The 27,423-nt window shown below is 45.7% G+C and overlaps 1 protein-coding gene across 4 annotated transcripts; it reads left to right on the top strand.

Annotated features, from left to right (window-relative positions):
* On the top strand, positions 1-26,257 carry LOC106564225 (NACHT, LRR and PYD domains-containing protein 3). Of its 4 annotated transcripts, none has more exons than XM_045690728.1 (11): positions 1-298; positions 4,564-4,852; positions 5,331-6,689; positions 18,263-18,860; positions 18,970-19,224; positions 20,802-20,975; positions 21,286-21,453; positions 21,594-21,764; positions 21,933-22,106; positions 24,969-25,015; positions 25,117-26,257. In XM_045690728.1, the coding sequence occupies exons 2-11, from the start codon at positions 4,648-4,650 to the stop codon at positions 25,674-25,676; spliced, it is 3,711 nt and encodes a 1,236-aa protein (XP_045546684.1). In that variant the 5' UTR covers positions 1-298; positions 4,564-4,647; the 3' UTR covers positions 25,677-26,257. The 4 variants fall into 4 exon arrangements, with proteins under 4 accessions (XP_045546684.1, XP_045546683.1, XP_045546682.1 ...); XM_045690727.1 differs by having other exon boundaries at positions 19-298; positions 4,532-4,852; XM_045690726.1 differs by having other exon boundaries at positions 20-298; positions 4,535-4,852.
* The last annotated feature ends 1,166 nt before the right edge of the window (positions 26,258-27,423 follow it).

Below are 27,423 nucleotides of genomic sequence, written 5' to 3'. Positions count from 1 at the left end.
CGCAGTAACAGAGAAGGGGCGGGTTCTTATGATATACTGACTAGCATATAGGCATATAGCCGTTTCCAATTCTTCTTATTTAAGGGTCTATTATATTCATTAACGTCATAGATAGGGCTATTGTTGACCTATTTAAATAGGCTATAGACAAATACGAGAACGAGGCTATTATCGGTTAATGTCCCACAAAAAGAGTAAGTAACTTTGACGTTAACTTCAAAATTCGCAAATAGCGCTCAACAAGGAAGTAAAAACTAAAGACCATCAGAAGAATACCAGACGAAGAAACAATTATCAGGTGAATCTTTTTTCTTCTTCATCTTTAGGTAGGAGGAAAGACTTAGTCTACTTATGCCATAATGTATACAGTGTATCTCTTCTCTAGGCAGGTGTATATGGACTATCGACAAAAGCAATATCGGACCAAAAAATTATAATCATTGCGTCATGTGTAATGGAAACGGCAGATATAGGAGACGTTTTCATAAGATCGACAGGTGTGGATTTTTCTTTTGTCGGACTTTCTTTATTGTGACAAATTATGATGGAAACGATGTTTCTTGAATAAATGATAATTACAGAATAGGCTACTTGTGTAGGTACGTAGGGCATGTGATGTCATCACGTGACTATAAGCACCACTTCAAACTATGACAAATAATATTTATTTGCAGGACAAGGATTGTCCTGACTTTAAAGAATGCCTGAAATGCCTTGCCTTGCTTTTCTGGTTGGCTGGCAAGTTTCACCATTCAATTATTCAAGATCTACTGGAGTGCACGTTTCACCATGGCACCGTGGTGATACGTATGAGGATTATTAGAATATGGCAAATATTAGTCAATTATTGCATTCTATCTATGCTGGCTTTTGCGAGCTACCTGAGACATGAAACAGATAGGAGGGAGGGCAGACAGGCTACCTGAGACATGAAACAGATAGGTGGGAGGGCAGACAGGCTACCTGAGACATGAAACAGATAGGAGGGAGGGCAGACAGGCTACCTGAGACATTAAACAGATAGGAGGGAGGGCAGACAGGCTACCTGAGACATGAAACAGATAGGTGGGAGGGCAGACAGGCTACCTGAGACATGAAACAGATAGGTGGGAGGGCATACAGACTATCGCCAATTCATTAATGCTCATTTTATTATGTCATTACGCAAAGCTATTTTTATTTAGACAAGATAGTTAATTGGATACACACCCTAGCAGGCAATTGTCGAATCTGTTTTCTATTCAAACTTTCTAAATGTTGCCCAAAAAAATCGCTGGACAAGTTAATGGAAACATAAGCTAGGTTTCCATCAAATTGGAGACAGATTTTAATGTGAATATTGTAATATCTGCATAAAAACAATATACGCATTTCCCCCGATCAAATTGACTTGTTGTGGACAGTGGCGATTTTAGCATGTAAATCTTGGTGGGGCAAAAAAACTAAATATTTGGGATGCATGTCAGTAAAACCAATACACTAAACAATACATGAATTGCACTATAACGGTGACAAATGGTGCCCACAAACTGTTAGGGCCTACATAAAGCCGTACCAATAACAGAGTCCCAACAGCAGTCCCAACACCTTACCACTGTTACACTTGGCTATCAGCAGAGCCTTGTCTGGCAGCGAAACATTCAGCCTCATTTACTGCCTTTTAAAAAAAACATAAAAACATAGGTAATTGAGGTACATGTAGGTAGGGGCAGGTATGAGGTCGTTGAGGTAATCGTGGTACTATGTACATGTAGGTAGCTGATTTGGCTGACTTGCTTAAACAAATGTGGTTTCTACTGACAATTAAGATGTACAAACTATGGCATAAGGGGACGACAAGCAGATAAGAGGCAATCTGTAATTTCGATTAAGACATTAATGAGCGAGCGACGACGGACGTAGTTAATATAACTATTTGTTAAGCACTTTTGAAATGTACAGCGTCAGTATTCAGAACATGGGTGGTTCTTACAGTTTTCTCCCTGTACACCAAGTCAGAACCATAGGATAAATAAAGGGGCATACAAACAGACAATGAAAGCTCTTACAATATTAGATTATTACATTTCTCAAAAACAGGTTATACATGTGCATCACCGAGTCAGAACAGTAACATTAGGTGAAATTAAGAGGTGAAAATAGACCAAATTATTAGGGTGAGGCACATGGGCTACTAACATCTTACTACACTACATACACTTAGTATTACTTTCTTAGCTACAGTGTACACATCTCCCTGGCATATTACATCATTTATGCAGCAGCATAGAATACATTTTTGGACTCACCTTGTTGTGCTGTGCTCACTTGAACAGGAAGGTGGCGCGGCAGTCCTTCGTGGACAAATTTTGTCATCAAAGAAAGAGAAAGAGCCCGGGTTTACAATTCCAAATTGGATGATCATTTAAAACGAATTTTGCCAGTTTGAGCTTGTTTATTTCCGACTCCCCAGTTGCAATGCTTGCAGTTAGCCACTGTTGAATTTGTGATTTCCAACTTGTTGTGTAATGTTTGTCCCATGGCCGATGAGCAGCGATACGTTTTATCTGTAATGTATCTTCGTTATTTCCTTGACATCTCTTATCAAAGGGACACCTATTATTATTTTTTTTAATTCCTCGCCCACGAGGCGACACACAATTGGCCCAGTGTCGTCCGGGGTAGGGGAGGGTTTGACCGGCCGGGATGTCCTTGTCCCATCGCGCTCTAGCGACACCTGTGGCGGGCTGGGCGCATGCACACTGACACGGTCGCCAGGTGTACGGTGTTTCCTCCGACACATTGGTGCGTCTGGCATCTGGGTTAAGCGGGCGTTGTGTCAAGAAGTGGTGCGGTGCGGCGGGGTTGTGTTTCGGAGGACACACGGCTCTCGACCTTCGCCTCTACCGAGTCTGTATGGGAGTTGCAGCGACGGGACAAGACTGTAACTACCAATTGGATATGACCAAATTGGCGAAACTGACTAAACTTTTTCTCCACAATTTCGTGGTATCTAATTGGTAGTTACAGTCTTGTCTCATCGCTGCAACTCCCGTACGGACCCGGAAATATACATTTATAATCAGGTGTAGACATTACGGTGAAATGCTTACTTACAAGCCCTTTCACAACAATGCAGAGTTAAAAAGTAAGAACATTAGCAAAAAATAAATAAATAAATAGTAACACAATAAAATAACAATAACTAGGCTATATACTGGTACCGAGTCAATGCTCACAGGTACGAGGTCGTTGAGGTAATTGAGGTACTATGTACATGTAGGTAGGGGCAGGTACGAGGTCGTTGAGGAAATTGAGGTACTATGTACATGTAGGTAGGGGTAAAAGTGACTAGGCAATCAGGATAGAAAATAAACACAGTAGCAGCAGCGTGTGTGAAGCGTGTGAAAGAGTGTCTATATGTGTCTGTGTGTTTTGTGTGTGTGTGAGCATGTTTAGTGTGTGTGTGTGTGTGTGTGTGTGTGTGTGTGTGTGTGTGTGTGTGTGTGTGTGTAGAGTCCAGTCAGTGTGTGGGTAGAGTCCAGTCAGTGTGTGGGTAGAGTCCAGTCAGTGTGTGGGTAGAGTCAGTGCAAATAAAAAGGGGTTCAATGCAAATAGTCCGGGTAGTCATTTGATTAACTGTTCAGCAGTCTTATGGTTTGGGGGCAGAAGCTGTTCAGGAGCCTTTTGCGAGGGGAAAAACGTGCACCCCTTTAGGTACCTTGGACCGAGTCTAGAAAACCATGATGATAAAGGCTAGCCTGTACTGCAGGTCCCTGTGTGTTATGATAAAGCCACTAGCCTGTACTGCAGGTCCCTGTGTGTTATGATAAAGCCACTAGCCTGTACTGCAGGTCCCTGTGTGTTATGATAAAGCCACTAGCCTGTACTGCAGGTTCCTGTGTGTTATGATAAAGCCACTAGCCTGTACTGCAGGTCCCTGTGTGTTATGATAAAGCCACTAGCCTGTACTGCAGGTCCCTGTGTGTTATGATAAAGCCACTAGCCTGTACTGCAGGTCCCTGTGTGTTATGATAAAGCCACTAGCCTGTACTGCAGGTCACTGTGTGTTATGATAAAGCCACTAGCCTGTACTGCAGGTCCCTGTGTGTTATGATAAAGCCACTAGCCTGTACTGCAGGTCCCTGTGTGTTATGATAAAGCCACTAGCCTGTACTGCAGGTCCCTGTGTGTTATGATAAAGCCACTAGCCTGTACTGCAGGTCCCTGTGTGTTATGATAAAGCCACTAGCCTGTACTGCAGGTCCCTGTGTGTTATGATAAAGCCACTAGCCTGTACTGCAGGTCCCTGTGTGTTATGATAAAGCCACTAGCCTGTACTGCAGGTCCCTATGTGTTATGATAAAGCCACTAGCAGTCTGTAAGATTTGAAGTCATTTCATCGAATGAAATATAGGACATAAATAAATAAATATTTACAATTATCTTACCTTGTCATGACCAATAAGCTAAGAACCTATTAGCATACTCAAATGTTTTTGTTTTGGTTGTTAAACTTACTCCTTATGTTGTCTCTCTGTCTCTCTTATGGGAGGACACTGACTGTCTGATATCATGGATCAGACTCCTCAGTCTCTCGCTCCAGCCCAGCATTCTGGTCCTTCATCCTCCATTACGTCTCAACCTGCCCCTACACTGTCCTCCATCATGTCTCAACCTGCCCCTACACCGTCCTCCATCATGGCTCAACCTGCCCCTACACTGTCCTCCATCATGGCTCAACCCGCTCATCCACTGTCCTCCATTATGGCTCAGGGTGGTTCTGTTGTCGCTGCACCCCAACTTGTTGGCTGCAATGTCGAAGGTTCAGTTTATCAACAGATCAGTGTTACTATGGCTTCGCATGGTGCTGGTAAGACAATTCTTTATTGTTATTTTTGTAGCTCCACAAAAACAAGACCAATTATTACAGAAATGTTGATTAGTTAATATGCAGTGTCCCTGTCAAATAATACTATACAATTAAGCTAATATTTTGTGTTCTGAAAGGGTACGACAGTTGAACTAAGCTAATGAGGTATTTGTAAGTTGTATTCTTCAAGAATTAATGGGTATACAGTATATAATTAATTTTAAAGTCCAAAAATGGATGTACCAATTGTAGACTAACACACACACACACACACACACACACACACACACACACACACACACACACACACACACACACACACACACACTCATAAAGTACGCCCATAAAGGAAATTGGACTTTGAAACCAGTAACTGAAGGTATTGTGTTTGTTACGTTACTGAATACTGCAGATAAAAACACTGAAGTAAAGATACTTTATACATCCAACGACACTATCAATTTTCTTTCCTCATTAGATGAAGAGCTGCCAAAAGTCAAGGACAAACACAAGTCCAACATGAAGAAGAAGTTTGGGAGCATCTTTGAGGGGCTTGGAAAACGGGGAAACCCAACATTGCTTGACAAGATCTACACAGAGCTCTACATCACAGCTGGGGAGAGTGAAGGGGTTAATAAGGAGCATGAGGTATGGCAGATTGATGATACGGCTCAGACCAAAGCATTTCAAGACCATGCAATCAACTGCAATGACATGTTTAGATCTTTAGACCCTAAGACAGAGGAACATAATGACAAATCCCAATCCAAACAAGAGGTACCCGTCAGAACTGTGCTGACGAAGGGAATCGCTGGCATCGGAAAAACAGTCTCAGTGCAGAAGTTCATCCTTGACTGGGCAGAAGGAATAGCCAATCAGGATGTAGATTTTGTCTTCGCACTTCCATTTAGGGACTTGAATTTGATCAAAGATGACTGCAATCTATTGGAACTCCTGAGTGACTTCCACCCTGATCTAACAGATATGAAGGATGCAAAGAAGGTGGTCAGCGGTAAAGTCATGTTCATCTTGGATGGCCTCGATGAAAGCCAACTTCCTCTGTGTTTCCGTGACAACAAGAGGTTGTCTAATGTAACCAAGACAACATCAGTGGACGTGCTGCTGACAAACCTCATCAAGGGGAATCTGCTTCCTTCTGCTCTCCTCTGGATAACCTCCCGACCAGCAGCAGTTGATAAGATACCCTCTGACTGTTTTGACCGTGTCACTGAAGTTCGAGGATTCAACGACCCACAGAAAGAAGAATACTTCAAGAAGAGATTCAGTGATGATGAGAACCTGGCCAGCAAAATCATCTCCCACATAAAGACACCAAGAAGCCTCCACATCATGTGCCACATACCGGTCTTCTGTTGGATTGCTGCCATGGTTTTTGGAAAAATGTTGAGGGAAAATGACCATGGAAAAGTCCCTCTGACTGAGATGTACATTCGCTTCCTACTCACTCTGACAAACATGAAGAACAAGAAATATAATGGGAAAAACGAACCAGATCCTCGTAATCTGTCAGAGTCTGACGTACAGATCATTCTGAAGCTTGGAAAACTAGCCTTCCAAAACTTGGAAAAGAGCAATTGGGTGTTTTCTGAAGACTATTTGAGAGAGTGTAGCATTGATGTCAACGAAGCCTTCTTGCTCTCAGGGATGTGCACAGAGATCTTCAGAGAGGAGGACCCTATGTTTCAAGCAAAGATGTACAGCTTTGTGCATCTCACCATTCAAGAGTTTTTTGCAGCACTCTATGTTGCTTTCTCATATGCCAGTGAAAATGTCAACCCATTTCGTTTAAGAGACTACCAAGAGCTACCAAGAACAAATTACAGTGATTCTGGGGACACATATTTTGGAGACAGGGATGATGACTGCAGGGATGATGACTGCAGGGATGATGACTGCAGGGATGATGACTCCTGGGATGATGACTGCAGTGATGAGGGCTACAGTGATGAGGGCTACAGGGATGATAGCTGGAGCGAGGACGAAGACTACATGCCACAACACAGCAGTTCTCAGCAGCAGCAGAAAACATTGCATGACTTGCAGAGGTGTGCGGTGGCTGAATCTTTGAACAGCGAGACCGGTCACTTAGACCTCTTCCTCCGCTTCCTTCTGGGCATCTCACTGGAGTCCAATCAGATACTCTTGAAAAGCCTACAGCTCCAGACAGAAGGAGCCAAAGAGAGCATCCAGAAGACCATCCAGTACATCAAAGATAGGCTTTCAGATGAAAGACAATATCCTTCCCCAGAGAGGTGCATCAATCTCTTTCACTGTTTGATCGAGTTGAACGATACCTCGTTTGTGAATTAAATTAATGTCACGTCCTGACCCTGGTAAGAGGTCATTTTTCCTTTATGGAGTGGTCAGGGTGTGACAGGTGGTTGTTTTGGGTGATTTGGGGTTTTCTGTTTCTATGTGGGGTTTTTCTAGATTTCTATTTCTATGTTTCGGGCCAGGTATGGTTTCCAATCAGAGACAGCTGTCTATCGTTGTCTCTGATTGGAAGCCATACTTAGGCAGCCTGTTTTTCATGTGTGGGTAGTTGTTTTCCGTTTAGTAGTTTGGAAACCTGACGGAACTGTTGGCTGTCATTTTGTTTCTTTTGTAAAGTGTTCTATTTCTTCATTAAACTTCGAGATGAGCACTAAACACGCTGCTACTCCATTTGACACCTGTGACAATGAACCTCTTAATAAATGGATCACTAGTCACTTTTAACAATGCCACTATAATAATGTTTACATATCTTACATGACTCATATCACATGTATGTACTGTATTTTATACCATCTACTGCATCTTGCCTATGCTGATTGGCCATTGCTCATCCATATACTTATATGTACATATTCTCATTCAACCCTTTAGATTTGTGTGTAATAGGTAGTTGTTGGGGAATTGTTAGATTACTTGTTAGATATTACTGCTTTGTCGGAACTAGAAGCACAAGCATTTCGCTACACTCGCATTAATATCTGCTAACCATGTGTATGTGACCAATAAAATTTGATTTGATATTTGATTTGGTACGGCTAAGAAAGAGAAACACTCTCAGGCTCATCGACTGTAGTCAGTGCAAGAGGGCCAACTGACAAATACGGCTGTGTAAGATGGCAGCCTGACTTTCCCACAGAAGAAACTTTGGAGGCAAACCGTAAGGAAATGGAGCAGCTTTATTCCAGAGATGGGCCAGCAGAAGGTAACAGAGGACAATTCTAGCAGCTCATGCAAGCAATATTTTACTTACAGCGCTGTGCCATCAACGCTAGCCCAGCACCTAAGATAGCCGAGCTGAGGAGTAAGTGGCCGTACCTTTTCACACACAAGGTTTGAAAAGGATGGAGCGAATGCAGTTGGCCTTGTGTTGTCCTCCTGCTGATGGTCCATTTCAAAGGAAGGGCGGATGCACTCCTACAGGCCAAGGTGACTTTTACATTCATCTGCATCTTATGCATAAGATAAGAATTGTCTTTGTATTTTAGAAGTTTAAAATGATGATGTGCCAAATGTTCAAAATATGTGAATTGACAGTTATAGTATTAGTTGTTTTATATCTTTCAGGTGTCAGCCACAGCCACAGATGTGGAGGGATTAATTCCCCTGCCGGACTCACCAAGACTGATTGTTCAAGGTAGTATATCCAATAAGATTTTCTGTGTGAGAAATTGTTTTTAGACAGGTCCTTACAATAGCAATGTTTCACAGAGGTAATTGTGAAACATAAATGTGATCTGATTTCAGGTGACACAATGGCTGCTGCCAAATGGATGATAAGCATGGAGAAGAGGGTCATGATGTCGGCCCATTCCAACTTTGTGGCAGCGCTGGCAGCTTTTTCTTTGCCTCATTCTACACCTTCAATCTGCAGTACCGAGGAGGAGGCTTCACGCAACTTAGAGTTCATCCAAAGGTAAACAAAAATATGCTTCTTCCTGGGGAGAATGCCATTGGAGGAGGGACTTTAAACTGAGGCGTTTTGTATCACAGCTTGGTTTGGCAGGTTCATTGAATCAAGATATGTTGATACATTTGAAAGGCTCCTTTGTCAGAGCATAAACACATAATGTGAAGGAATTATTTGAACTGGGGACAATGTACAGAGGTAATGCAGAGCACTTCAGACACAATTGAAGACATCAGGGGACATAATCATCTTTCTAAAATGTTGCTTGGATGTGCTCTTTGTTTTCACAGATGTTTTGCTGGAATCAATCCATCCACAGGCTCGATGACCGCCACAGCAGAGGTCGTCAGCAAGAAAACACAAAGTAGTGGAGAAGAAGAGACACAATTAATGTACGTCTGTACTCTGCTCAGGAAGATAATGGACTTTTAACAACTATAGACTAGTTCCTCCTGGGCAAACATTTCAGTTATTTTAGTCAATTGTGAACTGCTCAAGTAAGTTTGGTTTGTCACTGGGGTAGACTCTTTTCTTGTGTTTTACACCTTAAGTGTTTGAAAATGATTCAGTATGAACTGAAATGGACACATTGTTGAGGAAGTAATGCTACTTTGGATGTTTGGAAATGTCTGGCATTTACTCAACTTGAGTAGGCAACCCTTATTAAAGCTTGAGTATGTAGTTTTGGGAAGGGCATAATTAGAAATCTGTGAATAAGACAAAATATCCATCGAGATCTTTTCTAACCATTATGTCACATAATTAAAAAGTCCAATGACCCTTACCAATACTACATACTCTGCGTTTAACCTGGGAGTGAAGGTAAGGACAAGCCTGCTATGATACGTTTGGCTCATCTCTGGTGTCGGAGAACAGCCGTCTGACAGAGCTGGATCTCAGCTACAACAAACTGACAGACACCGGGGTGGAGAGGAAGTCCACTGGGTTTATGAATCCACACTGTAAACTGAAGATACTGAGGTGGGATATTTATCACAAGTGTTTCTAATTTGCATTTACATTTACATTTAAGTCATTTAGCAGACGCTCTTATCCAGAGCGACTTACAGCGACTAATAATGTCAATCGTTCATTTAGGACCATGTCACCACTTTAGAAGAAATGACTGTGATTCCATATTTGACTCATGACATTGTTTAGGTTTAGGGAGACCTCTGGTTTTGTACTGAAGGGGTTTGGCTGCTGTTGTGACCTGACTTTATTGTCCTTCTGTTGCACCTCTCTGTTTCATTACTGGCAGATGCAGATCCATTGGTAGTGTTAATGTCGCGACAGTTCGTTTCTGGTAACAGAACAAAATAGTCAGCACATAGTAACTTCTGATTTAGCTGTACTTTAATTAATGCAAACACGTGTGTGGTATATGTGTGGTTCATATATATACGGTCTCGCTGTTTTACCTCGCAGGGCAAAACAGAGAAGAGAGCGACACATCCTATTGTTCTCTCTTTTATACTCTAACAGAGATAGTTCCCGCTCAATGCTGGCCTGTCCGAGAGAGGAGGAGCGTGGTTAAAACTTGCTCCTCCTGTCGTCGGCGTGAAGGCTGATCCCAGCGTCGTGACGCACTTCCTGTTGCCGGTTGTAGTTCTTCTTGTCTTCAGTTGATTTACTCGCAGTTCATATACTTAATATTGTAGCATAGCTTCCCCAGTGTATTATAAAGGTTATGCATTCAAATAGCCAGTTCAACCCTAACAATAGCAATGATAACCAATAATGATTCATGTCAATAAAGCTTTGCTACTGAACTGTTGTGTCTAATCTGTCTACTTAGACGTAACGTCTCATCAATGCACAGTTAACGTTGATATACACTGCTCAACAAAAATAAAGGGAACACTTAAACAGCACAATGTAACTCCAAGTCAATCACTCTTCTGTGAAATCAAACTGTCCACTTAGGAAGCAACACTGATTGACAATACATTTCACATGCTGTTGTGCAAATGGAATAGACAACAGGTGGAAATTATAGGCAATTAGCAAGACACCCCCAATAAAGGAGTGGTTTTGCAGGTGGGGACCACAGACCACTTCTCAGTTCCTATGCTTCCTGGCTGATGTTTTGGTCACTTTTGAATGCTGGCGGTGCTTTCACTCTAGTGGTAGCATGAGACAGAGTCTACAACCCACACAAGTGGCTCAGGTAGTGCAGCTCATCCAGGATGGCACATCAATGCGAGCTGTGGCAAGAAGGTTTGCTGTGTCTGTCAGCGTAGTGTCCAGAGCATGGAGGCGCTACCAGGAGACAGGCCAGTACATCAGGAGACGTGGAGGAGGCCGTAGGAAGGCAACAACCCAGCAGCAGGACCGCTACCTCCGCCTTTGTGCAAGGAGGAGCAGGAGGAGCACTGCCAGAGCCCTGCAAAATGACCTCCAGCAGGCCACAAATGTGCATGTGTCTGCTCAAACGGTCAGAAACAGACTCCATGAGGGTGGTATGAGGGCCCAACGTCCACAGGTGGGGGTTGTGCTTACAGCCCAACACCGTGCAGGACGTTTGGCATTTGCCAGAGAACACCAAGATTGGCAAATTCGCCACTGGCGCCCTGTGCTCTTCACAGATGAAAGCAGGTTCACACTGAGCACATGTGACAGACGTGACAGAGTCTGGAGACGCCGTGGAGAACGTTCTGCTGCCTGCAACATCCTCCAGCATGACTGGTTCGGCGGTGGGTCAGTCATGGTGTGGGGTGGCATTTCTTTGGGGGCTTCACATCCCTCCATGTGCTCGCCAGAGGTAGCCTGACTGCAATTAGGTACCGAGATGAGATCCTCAGACCCCTTGTGAGACCATATGCTGGTGCGGTTGACCCTGGGTTCATCCTAATGCAAGACAGGAGTGTGTCAGCAGTTCCTGCAAGAGGAAGGCATTGATGCTATGGACTGGCCCGCCTTTTCCCAGACCTGAATCCAATTGAGCACATCTGGGACATCATGTCTCGCTCCATCCACCAACGCCACGTTGCACCACAGACTGTCCAGGAGTTGGCGGATGCTTTAGTCCAGGTCTGGGAGGAGATCCCTCAGGAGACCATCCGCCACCTCATCAGGAGCATGCCCAGGCGTTGTAGGGAGGTCACACAGGCACGTGGAGGCCACACGCACTACTGAGCCTCATTTTGACTTGTTTTAATGACATTACATCAAAGTTGGATCAGCCTGTATTGTGGTTTTCCACTTTAATTTTGAGTGACTCCAAATCCAGACCTCCATGGGTTGATAAATTGGATTTCCATTGATTATTTCTGTGTGATTTTGTTGTCAGCACATTCAACTATGTAAAGAAAAAAGTATTAAATAAGATTATTTCTTTCATTCAGATCTAGGATGTGTTGTTTAAGTGTTCCCTTTATTTTTTTGAGCAGTATATATCGATGACAACATGACGTGATAATTAAGACTTGCTATAAGCATTCGTAACCGCGCCATTGGATTCAGAACATATCCATTCATGCCTAACAGCTCCAGACTAATTGTATACATATCTACTGAATGGTGTGAATTTAGTTTTGATTGAGGTGAACCTGCCAGACACCCTGGTCCTTCTGTTCTGTAGTCACTACACTAGCAACCACGCAGAAGCAATCTGAATTCGTCCAAATGATACTCTACTTTTCATTGCAAAACATTTTGCAACTGTTTGCAACAGTATCCGACTAATGAATACACCCCTGTTCACTGACAGGGAGGGGCGGGGAGTAATGAGCTGATAAAGACAGAGACAGAAGTGGAAGCGAGACTTCTGGCTCTCAAAGTTTCTCTGTTTCAATGGAAGTCAATGTACTAAGTAGACTGCTATCATTGGTGTCTATGGGAGAGCCACCCCCTTCAGTAGACCAGACCCAGCTGCTATCATTGGTGTCTATTTGTTATTTTGCGTGTATTGTGTGAGGGGAGTGTGCAGGTGTAAGAAAAATGTCTCCCGCCTCCCGGGTAGCGCAGTGGTCTAAGGCACTGCATTGCAGTGCTAGCTGTGACACCAGAGACTCCGGGTTTGAGCCCAGGCTCTGTCGCAGCCGGCCGCGACCGGGAGGTCCATGGGGCGACACGACAACCCAACCTAGCCGCACTGCTTCTTGACACAATGCACATCCAACCCAGCGTCGTCCGGGTTAGGGAGTGTTTGGCCGGCAGGGATATCCTTGTCTCATGGCGCACTAGCGACTCCTGTGGAGGGCCGGGCGCAGTTCACGCTGACCAGGTCGCCAGGTGTACGTTGTTTCCTCCGACACATTGGTGCGGCTGGCTTCCGGGTTGGATGTGCATTGTGTCAAGAAGCAGTGCGGCTTGGTTGGGATGTGTTTCGGAGGACGCATGGCTCTCGACCTTCACCTCTCCCGAGTCCGTGCGGGAGTTGCACTGATGAGACAAGACTGTAACTACCAATTGGATACCACGAAAAGTGGGGGGTAAAAAAAACCGAAGAAAAACGGGTCCAATCATGTCTGATTCTGGGCAGTGATTGGTCGGCTCTACAGTAGCAATACTAGTTTCTGAACAGTAATGTGGCAGGTTGGTTAGAATCTTATTGGTGACTCGTGATGTCACGGCAAAGAACAGGTGTGCTACTGTCAGACAGACTCCATTTTGACATGAAGACATGACAGACAGCAGACTGACACGACACACAACTGGTTTGAGGGCTCCTCTCCTCCCTGTCTGCTATGGGGGCTCCTCTCCCCCCTGTCTGCTATGGGGGGGGCTCCTCCCCTCCCTGTCTGCTATGGGGGCTCCTCTCCTCCCTGTCTGCTATCGGGGGCTCCTCTCCTCCCTGTCTGCTATGGGGGCTCCTCTCCTCCCTGTCTGCTATCGGGGGCTCCTCTCCATCCTGTCTGCTATGGGGGCTCCTCTCCTCCCTGTCTGCTATGGGGGGGCTCCTCCCCTCCCTGTCTGCTATGGGGGCTCCTCTCCTCCCTGTCTGCTATGGGGGGGCTCCTCCCCACACAGTGTCTGCTAGGGGGGCTCCTCTCCTCCCTGTCTGCTATGGGGGCTCCTCTCCTCCCTGTCTGCTATGGGGGCTCCTCTCCCCCCTGTCTGCTATGGGGGCTCCTCTCCTCCCTGTCTGCTATGGGGGCTCCTCTCCTCCCTGTCTGCTATGGGGGCTCCTCTCCCCCCTGTCTGCTATGGGTGCTCCTCTCCTCCCTGTCTGCTATGGGGGCTCCGCTCCCCCCTGTCTGCTATGGGGGCTCCTCTCCTCCCTGTCTGCTATGGGGGCTCCTCTCCTCCCTGTCTGCTATGGGGGCTCCTCTCCTCCCTGTCTGCTATGGGGGCTCCTCTCCTCCCTGTCTGCTATGGGGGCTCCGCTCCCCCCTGTCTGCTATGGGGGCTCCTCTCCTCCCTGTCTGCTATGGGGGCTCCTCCCCTCCCTGTCTGCTATGGGGGGGGGCTCCTCCCCTCCCCTGTCTGCTATGGGGGCTCCTCTCCTCCCTGTCTGCTATGGGGGCTCCTCTCCTCCCTGTCTGCTATGGGGGCTCCTCTCCTCCCTGTCTGCTATCGGGGGCTCCTCTCCTCCCTGTCTGCTATGGGGGCTCCTCTCCTCCCTGTCTGCTATGGGGGCTCCTCTCCCCCCTGTCTGCTATGGGGGCTCCTCTCCCCCTGTCTGCTATGGGGGCTTCTCTCCTACCTGTCTGCTATGGGGGCTCCTCTCCCCCTGTCTGCTATGGGGGCTCCTCTCCTCCCTGTCTGCTATGGGGGCTCCTCTCCTCCCTGTCTGCTATCGGGGGCTCCTCTCCTCCCTGTCTGCTATGGGGGGCTCCTCTCCTTCCTGTCTGCTATGGGGGGGCTCCTCTCCTCCCTGTCTGCTATGGGGGCTCCTCTCCGCCCTGTCTGCTATGGGGGGGGCTCCTCTCCTCCCTGTCTGCTATGGGGGCTCCTCTCCTCCCTGTCTGCTATCGGGGGCTCCTCTCCTCCCTGTCTGCTATGGGGGGGCTCCTCGCCTCCCTGTCTGCTATGGGGGCTCCTCTCCTTTCTGTCTGCTATGGGGGCTCCTCCTCTAAGTAGCGTGTGTTTGGGGGGTATGCTGTAGCGTTAACATTTCCCTTCACTGGAACTAAGGGGCCCAAACCATGAAAAACAGCCCCAGACCATGACATCCACCTCCACCACCACCACCCAAAAATATATTCTCCCTGGACCGATACACACACAGCTTTGTACTACAAGTTAAGACACTCCTCTCTGCCTATTTGTTTGAATCAATTTCTATCCAATCACCAAGCCTGTTAGAACAGAACAGTTTCCAGAGGTGATGAAACTTTGCGTTTAACAGGAAGTAGCCTACCGTACAACGCCCAGAACAGAGGGGAAAGAAATGAGAACGAGAAAGAAGCGCCGTTGTAGACGGGACTACAAGACAACTTACATACGGTAAATGTCGTCTTTTTAAGGATTCAAAGCTCTATATGACCGTTATATTGATATGTGTAACATCCTACCCATGTTGTACATTTGTCTTTTACCTTTTCTGTTTATGTGTTGAGATTTAAATAATGTCTGCTTTGCTGCACGGTGTCTCGCTCTTATCAGACAGACAGTTTTGTATTACAAGCTAAGGCCTATTTGTTTGAATCCATTTCTATCCGATCACCAAACCTGTTAGAACAGTTGCTAGATGTTATACAACTTTACGGTTAACTGTAATGTTAAGGAAGTAGTCTACTATACAATGCTCAGAGTAGACAGGACAAAAAGACAACTTACATACGGTAAATGTCGTCTTTTTAGGGATTCTAAGCTCTATATGGCCGTTATAATGATATGTGTTACATCCTACCCATGTTGTACATTTTGTCTTTTACCATTTTTGTTTATGTGTTGAGATTTAAAGAATTGCTTGCTTTGCTGCACGGTGTCTCGCTCTTATCGTGGTCAGGTCGTCTGTTAAAGAAAATGTATAAACTGGGTGGTTCAAGTCCTGGAAGCTGATTGGCTGACAGCCGTGGTATATTTTAAGCAGTAAGGCACCTCTGGGGTTGTGATATATGGCCAAGGGCTGTGTTCAGGCACCTTAGCCGTGGTATATTGGACATATACCACACCTCCTCGGGTCTTATTGCTTAAGTATACTCAGTGGCGTACCAGGTTAAATAAAATAAATATACTACGGCATCTTTCTGGCAACTATATCCTTTGTGTATCCTACATGTTTATGATGACAATTCAACCTTATGTGATTATGGCATAGGACTAAAATACTGATACTGAAATGAGACTGTTCTGAGGGCAAAAGGGGGTGCAACTCAATATAAGGAAGGTGTTCAATGTATATTTTCTGTTCTTTCTCTGCCTCTGGCTCTCTCAGGGGAAGGGGACTGACTTTCTGATATCATGGATCAGACTCCTCAGTCCCTTGTTCCAGCCCATGACTCTGACCCTCTGTCCATCATTACGGCTCAACCTGCCCCTCCGCCATCCTCCATTATGGCTCAGGGTGGTTCTGTTGTCGCTGCACCCCAGCTTGTTGGCTGCAATGTCGGAGGTTCAGTTTATCAACACATCAGTGTTACTATCCCTTCACATGGTGCTGGTAAGACAATTCTTTATTGTTATTTTTGTTATAATAGCACAAGAAAAACAAGACGAATTATTACAGAAAGGCTGCTTAGTTAATATGCACTGTCCCTGTCAAATAATACAATTAAGCTTGGAGCGGCAGGTAGCCTAGTGGCTAGAGTTTTGAGTCAGTAACCAAACGGTTGCTAGATGGAATCCCCGAGCTGACAAAAATGTGTCGTTCTGCCCCTGAACGAGGCAGTTTACCCACTGTTCCTAGGCCGTCATTGTAAATAAGAATTTGTTCTTAACTGACCTGCCTAGTTAAATAAAAAAATATATATTTTGTGTTCTGAAAGGGTACGACAGTTGAACTAAGTTCATGAGGTATTTGTAAGTTGTATTCTTCAAGAATCAATGGATATACAGTATAGAATTAATTTTAAAGTCCAAAAATGGATGTCCCAATTGTAGACTAACACACACACACAAAAACCCAATCATAAAGTACGCCCATAAAGGAAATTGGACTTTGAAACCAGTAACTGAAGTAAAGATACTTTATACATCCAACGACACTATCAATTTTCTTTCCTCATTAGATGAAGAGCTGCCAAAAGTCAAGGACAAACACAAGTCCAACATGAAGAAGAAGTTTGGGAGCATCTTTGAGGGGCTTGGAAAACGGGGAAACCCAACATTGCTTGACAAGATCTACACAGAGCTCTACATCACAGCTGGGGAGAGTGAAGGGGTTAATAAGGAGCATGAGGTATGGCAGATTGATGATACGGCTCAGACCAAAGCATTTCAAGACCATGCAATCAACTGCAATGACATGTTTAGATCTTTAGACCCTAAGACAGAGGAACATAATGACAAATCCCAATCCAAACAAGAGGTACCCATCAGAACTGTGCTGACGAAGGGAATCGCTGGCATCGGAAAAACAGTCTCAGTGCAGAAGTTCATCCTTGACTGGGCAGAAGGAATAGCCAATCAGGATGTAGATTTTGTCTTCGCACTTCCATTTAGGGACTTGAATTTGATCAAAGATGACTGCAATCTATTGGAACTCCTGAGTGACTTCCACCCTGATCTAACAGATATGAAGGATGCAAAGAAGATGGTCAGTGGTAAAGTCATGTTCATCTTGGATGGCCTCGATGAAAGCAAACTTCCTCTGTGTTTCCGTAACAACAAGAGGTTGTCTAATGTAACCAAGACAACATCAGTGGACGTGCTGCTGACAAACCTCATCAAGGGGAATCTGCTTCCTTCTGCTCTCCTCTGGATAACCTCCCGACCAGCAGCAGTTGATAAGATACCCTCTGACTGTTTTGACCGTGTCACTGAAGTTCGAGGATTCAACGACCCACAGAAAGAAGAATACTTCAAGAAGAGATTCAGTGATGATGAGAACCTGGCCAGCAAAATCATCTCCCACATAAAGACATCAAGAAGCCTCCACATCATGTGCCACATACCGGTCTTCTGTTGGATTGCTGCCATGGTTTTTGGGAAAATGTTGAGGGAAAATGACCATGGAAAACTCCCTAAAACTTTGACTGAGATGTACATTCGCTTCCTACTCACTCTGACAAACATGAAGAACAAGAAGTATCACGAGAAAAACGAACCAGATCCTCGGAATCTGTCAGAGTCTGACGTACAGATCATTCTGAAGCTTGGAAAACTAGCCTTCCAAAACCTGGCAAAGAGCAATTTGGTGTTTTCTGAAGACAATTTGAGAGAGTGTGGCATTGATGTCAACGAAGCCTTCTTGCACTCAGGGATGTGCACAGAGATCTTCAGAGAGGAGGATCCAATGTTTCAAGTAAAGATGTACAGCTTTGTGCATCTCACCATTCAAGAGTTCTTTGCAGCACTCTATGTTGCTTTCTCATATGCCAGTGAAAATGTCAACCCATTTCGTTTAAGAGACTACCAAGAGCTACCAAGAACAAATTACAGTGATTCTGGAGACAGGGATGATGACTACAGGGATGATGACTACAGGGATGATGGCTACAGCGAGGATGAAGACTACAGGCCACAACACAGAGGTTCTGAGCAGCAGCAGAAAACACTGCATGACTTGCAGAGGAGTGTTGTGGATAAAGCGTTGAACAGCAAGACCGGTCACCTAGACCTCTTCCTCCGCTTCCTTCTGGGCATCTCACTGGAGTCCAATCAGATCCTCTTGAAAAGCCTACAGCTCCAGACAGAGGGAGACACAGAGAGCATCCAGAAGACCATCCAGTACATCAAAGATAGACTTTCAGATGAAAAACAAAGACAATATCCTTCCCCAGAGAGGTGCATCAATCTCTTTCACTGTTTGATCGAGTTGAACGATACCTCATTTGTGAATGAAATTCAAAGGTTCTTGACATCCAAAAACCCTGCTGAGAAGAAGCTGACGCCTGCACAGTGCTCGGCGATGGCATACGTACTCTTGATGTCAGAGGAAGTGTTAGACAAACTGGACCTGAAAGTGTACAACACGTCAGATGAGGGGCGTAAGAGGCTGGTCCCAGCTGTTCGATGCTGCCGAAAGGCTATGTGAGTTGAAGTGTTGATGTGTACAGTATGTCACTATATGTCTTCTAGACCATTTAATTAGTCCTATACTACATCCACACCTCTCATAATAAACATCTCTCCTCTGTAGACTAGCAGACTGCCACCTTACGACGAGTTGCTGTGAAACGGTGGCATCTGCACTACAGCTGCCTGACTCCCACCTGAGAGACCTGGACCTCAGCGTCAATTCCCTGTTGGACCTGAAGCCCCTCTCTGTTGGACTGAGGAGTCCCAACTGCCGACTGGAGTCACTTAACCTGAGCCATATCAACCTGGAAAGATCAGGACCGGAGCTTCTAAAGGCTGTGCTGATGGGTCCTCTCAACCAGCTACTTGTGTTGAGGTGAGTGCTGATGGGTCCTCTCAACCAGCTACTTGTGTTGAGGTGAGTGCTGATGGGTCCTCACAACCAGCTACTTGTGTTGAGGTGAGTGCTGATGGGTCCTCACAACCAGCCACTTGTGTTGAGGTGAGTGCTGATGGGTCCTCACAACCAGCCACTTGTGTTGAGGTGAGTGCTGATTGGGTCCTCACAACCAGCCACTTGTGTTGAGGTGAGTGCTGATTGGGTCCTCACAACCAGCCACTTGTGTTGAGGTGAGTGCTGATGGGTCCTCACAACCAGCCACTTGTGTTGAGGTGAGTGCTGATGGGTCCTCACAACCAGCCACTTGTGCTGATGGGTCCTCACAACCAGCCACTTGTGTTGAGGTGAGTGCTGATGGGTCCTCACAACCAGCCACTTGTGTTGAGGTGAGTGCTGATGGGTCCTCACAACCAGCCACTTGTGTTGAGGTGAGTGCTGATGGGTCCTCACAACCAGCCACTTGTGTTGAGGTGAGTGCTGATGGGTCCTCACAACCAGCCACTTGTGTTGAGGTGAGTGCTGATGGGTCCTCACAACCAGCCACTTGTGTTGGGTGAGTGCTGATGGGTCCTCACAACCAGCCACTTGTGTTGAGGTGAGTGCTGATGGGTCCTCACAACCAGCCACTTGTGTTGAGGTGAGTGCTGATGGGTCCTCACAACCAGCCACTTGTGTTGATGGGTGAGTGCTGATGGGTCCTCACAACCAGCCACTTGTGTTGATGGGTCACGACAGTGCTGATGGGTCCTCACAACCAGCCACTTGTGTTGAGGGCCCAATGTGCTGATGGGTCCTCACAACCAGCCACTTGTGTTGAGGGTAGAGTGCTGATGGGTCCTCTCAACCAGCCACTTGTGTTGAGGTGAGTGCTGATGGGTCCTCTCAACCAGCCACTTGTGTTGAGGTGAGTGCTGATGGGTCCTCACAACCAGCCACTTGTGCTGATGGGTCCTCACAACCAGCCACTTGTGCTGATGGGTCCTCACAACCAGCCACTTGTGCTGATGGGTCCTCACAACCAGCCACTTGTGCTGATGGGTCCTCACAACCAGCCACTTGTGCTGATGGGTCCTCACAACCAGCCACTTGTGCTGATGGGTCCTCACAACCAGCCACTTGTTGAGTGCTGATGGGTCCTCACAACCAGCCACTTGTGTTGATGGGTCTCCTCACAACCAGCCACTTGTTAGGTGGTGCTGATGGGTCCTCACAACCAGCCACTTGTGCTGATGGGTCCTCACAACCAGCCACTTGTGCTGATGGGTCCTCAACCGCCACTTGTGCTTGTCTCACAACCAGCCACTTGTGCTGATGGGTCCTCACAACCAGCCACTTGTGCTGATGGGTCCTCACAACCAGCCACTTGTGCTGATGGGTCCTCACAACCAGCCACTTGTGCTGATGGGTCCTCACAACCAGCCACTTGTGCTGATGGGTCCTCACAACCAGCCACTTGTGTTGAGGTGAGTGCTGTGCCTGGACCAACACACAGCACGGTGGCATGCATGTTGGCAAGTTTGACCAATTCAATAATCTTTTGTTGTTTCACATAGACTCACCGGGTGCGATCTCAAAGATGACATTTGTGAAACCGTTGCCTCAGCTCTCCAGTCAGCTGGCTCATGTCTGACAGAGCTGGATCTCAGCTACAACAAACTGACAGACACCGGGGTGAAGCAGATCTCCAATGGTCTTTTGAGTCCACACTGTAAACTGAAGATCCTGAGGTGAGTAATGAAAATGTAATAAAAAATTAAAGGGGAAGTTCAGGATCAATAGAAGGGATTGGGACATATGTGCCATTTTTCAAAATGGTCAAATCAACTCCATATGTGGTTTGACATTAGGTGATTTGTTCATTTATGTAAAAACATTGCACACATGCCCTTATCCATTACCATTGATTGTTAACTAGCTTCTTAGTCCAGGATTTGGCTTAATCTGTGTCTGGAAAACGGCCCTACAAGTTAATTTATTCTGGATTAAAGACAGCTCCCCTTTACATTTTGTTTATGCATTTTTCTTTATGTTGGACAGACTGACTGGTTGTGAGGTTACAGAGGAGTCCTGTGGAAGTTTGTCCTCTGCTATAGCAGTCTCTCAGCTCGAGGAGCTGCGTCTGGGCTGCAACAAACTGGGAGACTCTGGAGTAAAACTGCTGTCTGCTGGACTGATGGATCCACACTGTCAGATACATACTCTGGGGTGACAAATAAACTGCTATGTTTCATCTTCCGTATGTTATAGTAGAACAAGCATTTTATTACTGCATCTTTAAAACTGTACCGTAACAATGGAAACACCAAGACAACGTAGCGCTAAATTCTCTCCCTTTCTCTCCCAAGGCTAAGGGAGTGTAATCTCTCCAGACGTTCCTGTGTCTCTCTGGCTCCTGTCCTGTGGTCATACTCAGTACTGAGAGAGCTGGACCTGAGGGACAACAATCTGTGGTACTCTGGAATGAGGTTCCTCTCTGCTGGACTGAGGAACCCCAAATGTGCCTTACAGAATCTTAGGTAGATTATACATTTGATATTGTGAAAGCATACTGTAAACTTCAGAACTCAGAAACAGTAGAATAGGAATGATTGAACTGCATGTAAATAGAATTTAAACTTTTTAACCTAAAAAAATATATACTCTAGCAGTTCTTCATTGTTTTATGCTGTCTCTTCTCTCTGTAGGCTTTCTGGTTGTCTAGTCACAGAGAAAGGCTGTACGTTTCTTGCCTCCGCTCTGGAGTCAAACCCCTCCCACCTGAGAGAACTGGACCTGAGCTTCAATCACCCAGGAGACTCCGGAGTGAAGCTGCTCTCTGATAGACTGAAAAATCCACACTGTAGACTGGAGAAACTCAGGTAAATGGAAAATGTAGTTGATTTGACTTTTCCTTCTGAAAATTGCGCCGACAAAGATGGACACCTTGTTTCGCGTTCTTAGGAATCTATGCAGTATCTTTTTTTTTTTCTTCTTACATTGTTAACCCAGGAAATCATAAGTCTTATTACATACAGCCGGGAAGAACTATTGGATGTAAGAGCAACGTCAACTTACCAACATTACGACCAGGAATATGACTTTCCCGAAGCGGATCCTCTGTCCGAACCACCACCCAGGACAATGGATCTGATCCCAGTAGCCGACCCAAAACAACGGCGCCGTAGAAGGGGCAGACCGAGCAGCCTCCTGGTCAGGCTCCGTAGACGTGCTCACCGCACCCGAGTATAATACTCGCCAATGTCCAGTCTCTTGACAACAAGGTAGACGAAATTTGAGCAAGGGTTGCCTTCCAGAGAGACATCAGTGATTGTAGCATTCTCTGTTTCACGGAAACATGGCTCTCTCGGGATATGTTGTCGGAATCGATTCAGCCACTGGGCTTCTCCATGCATCGCGCCGACAGAGATAAACACCTCTCTGGGAAGAGGAAGGGCGGGGGTGTATGCTTCTTGATAAACGACTCATGGTGCAATCATAACAACATACAGGAACTCAAGTCCTTCTGCTCACCCGACCTAGAATTCCTTACAATCAAATGCCGGCCATTTTACCTACCAAGAGACTTCTCGTCAGTTATATTCACAGCTATGTACATTCCCCCTCAAACAATTCACTGGACCCTATGTAAACTGGAAACTATATATCCGGAGGCTGCATTTATTGTAGCTGGGGATTTTAACAAAGCAAATTTGAGAACAAGGCTACCTAAATTTTATCAGCATATTGATTGCACAACACACAGGGCTGATTCTCGACCACTGCTACTCTAACTTCCGCAATGCATACAAAGCCCTCCCCTGCCCTCCTTTCGGAAAATCCGACCACGACACCATCTTGCTCATTCCGTCTTATAGGCAGAAACTCAAACAGGACGTACCAGTGACAAGAACCATTCAACACTGGTCTGACCAATCGGAAGCCACGCTTCAAGATTGTTTTGATCACGCAGGCTGGAATATGTTCCGGTCAGCCTCAGAGAACAACATTGACCTATTCGCTGACTCGGTGAGTGTGTTTATAAAGAAGTGCATTGGAGATGTTATTAAAACCTACCCTAACCAGAAACTGTGGATGGATGGCGGCATTCGTGCAAAACTGAAAGTGTGATCCAACGTATTTAACCATGGAAAGAGGTCTGGAAATATGGCTGAAGTGTAGTTATTCCCTCCGCAAGGCAATCAAACAAGCGAAATGCCGGTACAGGGACTAAGTGGAGTCGCAATTCAACAGCTCAGACATGAGACGTATGTGGCAGGGTCTACAGGAAATCACGGACTACAAAAACAGCCACATCACGGACACTAACGTCACGCTTCCAGACAAACTAAACACCTTCTTTGCCCACTTTGAGGATAATACAGCGCCACAGTCACGGCTTGCTAACAAAGATTGCATCTCTCCTTCTCTGTGGCTGACGTGAGTAAAACATTTAAACGTGTTAACCCTCGCAAGGCTGCTGGCCCAGATGGCATTACCTAGCCACGTCCACAGAGCATGCGCAGACCAGCTGGATGGTGTGTTTACGGACATATTCAATCGCTCCCTATCCCAGTCTGTTGTCCCCACATGCTTCAAGATGGCTACCGTTGTTCCTCTACCCAAGAAGGCAAAGATAACTGAACTAAATGACGACCGCCCCGTAACACTTACTTCTGTCATCATGAAGCGCTGAGAGGCTAGTCAAGGATCATATCACCGCCACCTTACCGGCCACCCTAGACCCACTTCAGTTTGCATACCGCCCCAACACGTCCACAGATGACGCAATCACCATCATACTGCACACTGCCCTATCCCATCTGGACAAGAGGAATACCTATGTAAGAATGCTGTTCATTGACTACAGCTCAGCATTCAACACCATAGTACCCTCCGTGGCCATGCACTCCTCCAACTCAATCATCAAGTTTGCAAGCAACACAACAGTAGTAGGCTTGATCACCAACAACGATTAGACAGCCTACAGGGAGGAGGTGAGGGCACTTGGAGTGTGGTCTATCACAGCCTGGTACGGCAACTGCACGACCCTCAACCGCAAGGCTCTCCAGAGGGTGGTGCGATCTGCACAATGCATCACCGGGGGCAAATTACCTGCCCTCCATGACACCTACAGCACCCGATGTCACAGGAAGCCAAAAAGATAATCAAGGACAACAACCACTCGAGCCACTGCCTGTTCACCCCACTATCATCCAGAAGGTGAGGTCAGTACAGGTGCATCAAAGCTGGGACTGAAAAACAGCTTCTACCCGACTGCTAAACAGCAATCACTAACTCAGAGAGGCTGCTACCTACATTGAGACCCAATCACTGGCCACTTTAATAAATGGATTACTTGTCACTTTATACAATGCCACTTTAATAATGTTTACATTATGACATTTTATACCATCTATTGCACTTTACATATGCCACTCAGCCATCGCTCATCCATACACTTATATGTACATATTCTCATTCACCCCTTTAGCTTTGTGTGTATTAGGTAGTTGTTGTGGAATTGTTAGATATTACTGCATTGTCGGAACTAGAAGCACAAGCATTTCGCTACACTCGCAATCACATCTGCTAACCATGTGTATGTGACCAATAAAATGTGATTTGATAACACCTCATTGCTCAATGGGCTTCCAAGACTCTATTTTATATAGTGAAATCAAGGCAATCTCCACTGTAATCAGGTTCAATAGGTCCTACATTACTTTTTTTTTGTCCCACAGTTTGGACCATGGTGGAGAGTCCAGAATCAAACCAGGCCTGAGGAAATGTGAGTCATCAAACTACAATTACAAAAATAAAAGGTAGCTTTTTAAGCAAATTGTAAAGAGAGCATAACATATGTGTTTCTGCTGTTTTGTCTTGCTACAGATGCCTGCCAGCTGAAGTTGGACTTATGGTCAGCAGATGGTGACCTGACTCTGTCCGAGGACAACACGAGGGTGGTGAGGAGAACGCAGGTTCACCCATATCCTTATTTTGATTTCTCGGATTCAGATGACTCCGATTGCTCACATCGGACCAAAAAGTCGGATAAGTGGGCCAAAGTACGCTGCAGGGAGCCCCTGTCTGATGGTCGTTTCTACTGGCAGGTTGAATGGACTGGCTGGGTTGACATTGGGGTGACATGTACACCCAGATGGGATATTGAGAAGAAGAGGTCTTGGGGGCTTTTCTGCTGCAATGAACAGTACACATTTATTCATAGTAACAGGATCTCAGTTATATCAGTACCCAGACCTGACCCAAAGTGTATAGGAGTGTATCTCGACTTTCCGGACGGCACTCTGTCCTTTTACAACGTCTCCTCTGGTACACTGACCCACCTGCACACATTCCACACCACGTTCACTGAGCCACTCTACCCTCAGTTCAAAATCATGTGTGATGAGATGGAGATATTTGGCTCAGTTAAGATCCAAACTCTGTGAATGAAAAGCAGCCATCACCAGAGTAACTGACAGACGTTTTTTATTCATTATGTCTGTATTTTTTACTACATCTTCACTCAGAGAGAAGACAATGTTTTGATTAGAAACCTTTATATAATAAACGTAATAAATATTGACCATTCACACATTGTTTAGCTTTGAGTGTGGAAATGGTTTCATGTTTATATTATTTTATTGTTATAGTTATCATTATGTTTTATTAACATGTTTATAATTATTAATTTGTGTAAAAGCTATTTGAGTTTAGTTGAAGTGTCACGCCCTGACCTGAGAGAGACGGTTTATTTCTCTATTTTGTTAGGTGTGGGATGGGCAGTCTGTTATATTTCCATGTTGTCTTTTTCTTTGATTGGCCGAGTATGGTTCCTAATCAGAGGCAGCTGTCTATCGTTGTCTCTGATTGGGAATCATACTTAGGCAGCCCTTTTTCCTTCCTTCAGTTGTGGGATCTTGTTTTTGTACAGTTCGGTTAGCCTGCAGAACGTGACATTCGTGTTCCGTTGTTTATTGTTTTGATTTAGTGTTCTGAGTTAAAATAAATATTTGAACATGAGCATTCACCACGCTGCACCTTGGTCTCCTCATTTTGACGAACGTCACATGAAGCAGCGAGAGAGTCACTACAGAATAATAGAAGAAAGAGAGAGGGAGACAAAAGGACAATGATACTGCAGAGTGGTTGAGGAAAGAGAGGGAGGAGGAGAGAGAGTGATAGGAAATATTTTTATAACGAAACCAAGATAGACCACAGCCTGTCGTTTCCAATGGTAACAGATGAGTCATAGTGGGCAGAACAAGCAAGGAGGTGGGCAGAGCCGAGCACAATCTAGGGAGATCCTGTTGGCGAGTTCTAGCATGCATTTGCATATTTCCGTTAGGGAACGCCTACTCTGAAGTGCGCGTGTGCAATAACTAAATTTGCCTTTGCACTCCTTCTAAACAACACGTTTTAAAACTTTGGCAAAGGGTAAAGTATACAAAGTTAACAGATTCTAGTTTGGGAAACTGAAAACTTTGAGATCAAATGTTTCATACATGAGAAAATTGTCAAATTGATCTCGTTCCATTTTCACCTGTTGCGGATCCTTCACATTTATGCATCAGGTGAAATATCTGTGGTGATAATGCAGACTGCTAGAGGAAAGCGAGAGACCTAATGTCTACCTGGCCAATCACTCCACTGTGGATTTGGAACAGCCTTTACGACATTTACATTTTAGTCATTTAGCAGACGCTCTTATCCAGAGCGACTTACAGTAGTGAATGCATACGTTTCATACATTTTTTTTCCGTACTGGTCCCCCGTGGGGAAAAGAGGTCCACCGCTACAATGCAGCAATCCCAACTTTTGCCAGGACCCTGAAGGACATCACCCTCAACCGTAGGCCCAGCACTTCACATAGGAGCAACAGCGCAATGAACACCCCGCCTAGACCAGCGAGACACACTCCCAGACCTGCAAGACCCCCTCCTGAAGGACCTGCACCGAGAGAACCCACTCCAAGAGGACCTAAACCCAGACCACAGCATCACCCAAACCAGCTAAGACCACCCCAAGCAAACCCTGGCCACACCCCCGCATATCAGACCTATGCCCCTTCTGTCCACCCCATGCCCCCCGCCCCTGCGGCAAGGACCTCAACATGACAGCAGGACATATGCCCAGGCCGTCAGCAGCGCAACAGGGCCAACCCCCACTATTACTCCCGCCGAAGACTCATCCTGT

This window comes from Salmo salar, chromosome ssa12, assembly GCF_905237065.1.
Source record: "Salmo salar chromosome ssa12, Ssal_v3.1, whole genome shotgun sequence".
Classification (NCBI taxonomy): domain Eukaryota; kingdom Metazoa; phylum Chordata; class Actinopteri; order Salmoniformes; family Salmonidae; genus Salmo; species Salmo salar.
The sequence above is the reverse complement of the archived record's forward strand: the minus strand, read 5'-3'. Positions and strand labels throughout refer to the sequence as shown.